The 1,912-nt window shown below is 62.7% G+C and overlaps 2 protein-coding genes across 2 annotated transcripts in view; one reads left to right on the top strand and one right to left on the bottom strand.

Annotated features, from left to right (window-relative positions):
- The window catches only part of LOC102034485 (probable low-specificity L-threonine aldolase 2), a 4,047-nt gene extending 3,107 nt beyond the window's left edge, over window positions 1-940 (top strand). The window contains exons 5-6 of the mRNA XM_031064286.1: window positions 1-89; window positions 399-940. Of these exons, the coding sequence (XP_030920146.1) occupies window positions 1-89; window positions 399-736 (427 nt within the window). The 3' untranslated portion in view covers window positions 737-940. The remainder of the gene's footprint in view (window positions 90-398) is intronic.
- A 338-nt stretch (window positions 941-1,278) lies between these two features.
- AFMID (arylformamidase) overlaps window positions 1,279-1,912 on the bottom strand; it is a 1,741-nt gene continuing 1,107 nt past the window's right edge. Inside the window, exons 4-5 of the mRNA XM_031064280.1 lie at window positions 1,760-1,864; window positions 1,279-1,656 (exon numbers count right to left, since the gene is read on the bottom strand). Coding sequence (XP_030920140.1) covers window positions 1,627-1,656; window positions 1,760-1,864 — 135 coding nt within the window. The 3' untranslated portion in view covers window positions 1,279-1,626. The remainder of the gene's footprint in view (window positions 1,657-1,759; window positions 1,865-1,912) is intronic.

Raw genomic sequence — 1,912 nt, 5'->3', positions numbered from 1 at the left:
GGTGCGGGCGGCCGCCGCCCACCTCGGGCTGCAGCGCGCCGAGATAACGCTGCGCAGGGACCACGAGCACGCCCGGCGCTTTGCGGAAGGTACCTCAGGGCCCCGAGGGTGCTGGGCTGTAACGGCACGCCTGGCACTGCCCAGCAGCACTGCCGAACTGTTGCTGGCTTGGGCACCATCCCTGCATGGCCACACTGGGTGTGCAGCCGGGTGAGGATGCTGCTGGGATCCTCACCTGGCTGCAGTGCCAGGATCATGCCATGACCATCCCTGTGCTGTGCTCAGTGACCCTGGTACCACATGGGAGCAGAAAGGGCTCTCCATCATCCAGAACCTGGGGCAGGTAGCCTCTTCCAGGTAGCTGGGCAGTGGGCTTGCACCACCTCGGCCTCCCGCAGGTATCCAGGCGCTGGACTCTCCCCTCTGCTCCGTCAGCCTGGCAGCAGTGGAGACCAACATTGTGATGGTGGATGTCCAAGGGGCCTGGCCGTCCCCCGCCGAGCTCTGCGACCGCCTGCGCGCCGTCAGCGAGGAGGAGGAGGCTGAGACCGGGCAGGCCGTCAGCGTCCTGCTGCTCCCCTGGTCGGCGCGGAGCCTGCGCGCCGTCTGGCACCGCGATGTCTCGGCCCGTGACACCGAGCTCGCCAGGAGAAAGCTGGAATTTGTGGCCAGGAAGTGCCAGGAGGAATTGGCCTCGGGACTGCATCCAGCGCCTCCAGGCACAGGGGGAGCCTGAGCATTCTGCCAGCCCCGCGGCTGCAGCAGTTGGGCAGCCCAGAGCGAGGAGTGGGACCAGCCCCTTTGTGCTCCAGATGTGTGCCCAGCCATCTGAAATTGGCATCAGCCCTCACAGGCAGCCTGACAAACCAGTGTGAGCCCAGCCTAGCGCAGCCCCTGAGGCAGTCGGTGCACAAAATAAACACCTTTTGGTGGTACTGTAGCTGTGCAGGGTGTTTTCTCTCTTCTCCTTGCTCTGCAGCAGGGACATCATCACAGCCAAGGCCCCCATGGAAGGACAGTTGCTCCTGAGGACGCGGAACCATCTCAGCCACAGGACCAGGGTTGCTGCACAGCAGTGCCAAGGTTTGTGTCTGGCCAGGTCTGTCCCAGAGCATGAGCCCAGCCTGGCCCAGTTGGCTGTGTCACTCCCATTCACAGAGGCTTATGTCATTCTGTCCCACAGCAGCAGGTGGGCTCCCCAGGCTCCCCTGTCATGTTCTGGGCCAGCCAGTCCCAGAACTCTGCACTGGAAGAAGGGATTCTCTCAGCAGCAGTTGCTTCAGGCGTGCACTCACTGGCTCCCTGGGAAGCACTACCCCAGGCAGCAGTAATTCCCATTTTATTTTGTATTGCCAATGTGCAGTTTAAAGGACGCTGAGGGAACAAAGTTCATGGTCCAGCTGCCCAGTCAGAGCCTTGCAGCCCTCAGTCCCCTCTGCTCCAGCGGGCAGGAGCACTGCAGGGAAGGGGCACCAGTCTGGGCTGGGCTGAGCAGAGAGGGCACAGTGTGGGTCTGAGCAGCCATGGCCCTGTGTTAGACTGAGGGGGCAGCAGGCAGGGGGACGCCAGATGCCCACTGCCACCACACAGGGCCACGGTCCCCATCTCTTTACTCCTGAGGTGCCATCATGCTCTTGAAATCATGTTCAGAATCACCTGGGGTGAGGAACCAAACCCTGTGAAAAGCCCCTGACCCTGCACCTCTCCTCAGGGAGGTGGCAGCCCACCTGATCCGCCTTGGCACGGCCCTCCTGCTTACCTGAGTGAGGACATAGCTGTCCTCTGACAGCCTCTCAATGACATCAAAGTGATCCACACCAGCCAGGTCCAGCAGAGAGACAGACCAGCCTGCTGCACGCAGGGCCTGCGGAGAGAGCGGTGCCCAGCATGGACCCCAAGCTCCCCCTGCCCT

Source organism: Geospiza fortis, unplaced genomic scaffold (assembly GCF_000277835.1).
Source record: "Geospiza fortis unplaced genomic scaffold, GeoFor_1.0 scaffold261, whole genome shotgun sequence".
Classification (NCBI taxonomy): domain Eukaryota; kingdom Metazoa; phylum Chordata; class Aves; order Passeriformes; family Thraupidae; genus Geospiza; species Geospiza fortis.
This window is presented reverse-complemented; position numbering and strand designations above follow the sequence as displayed.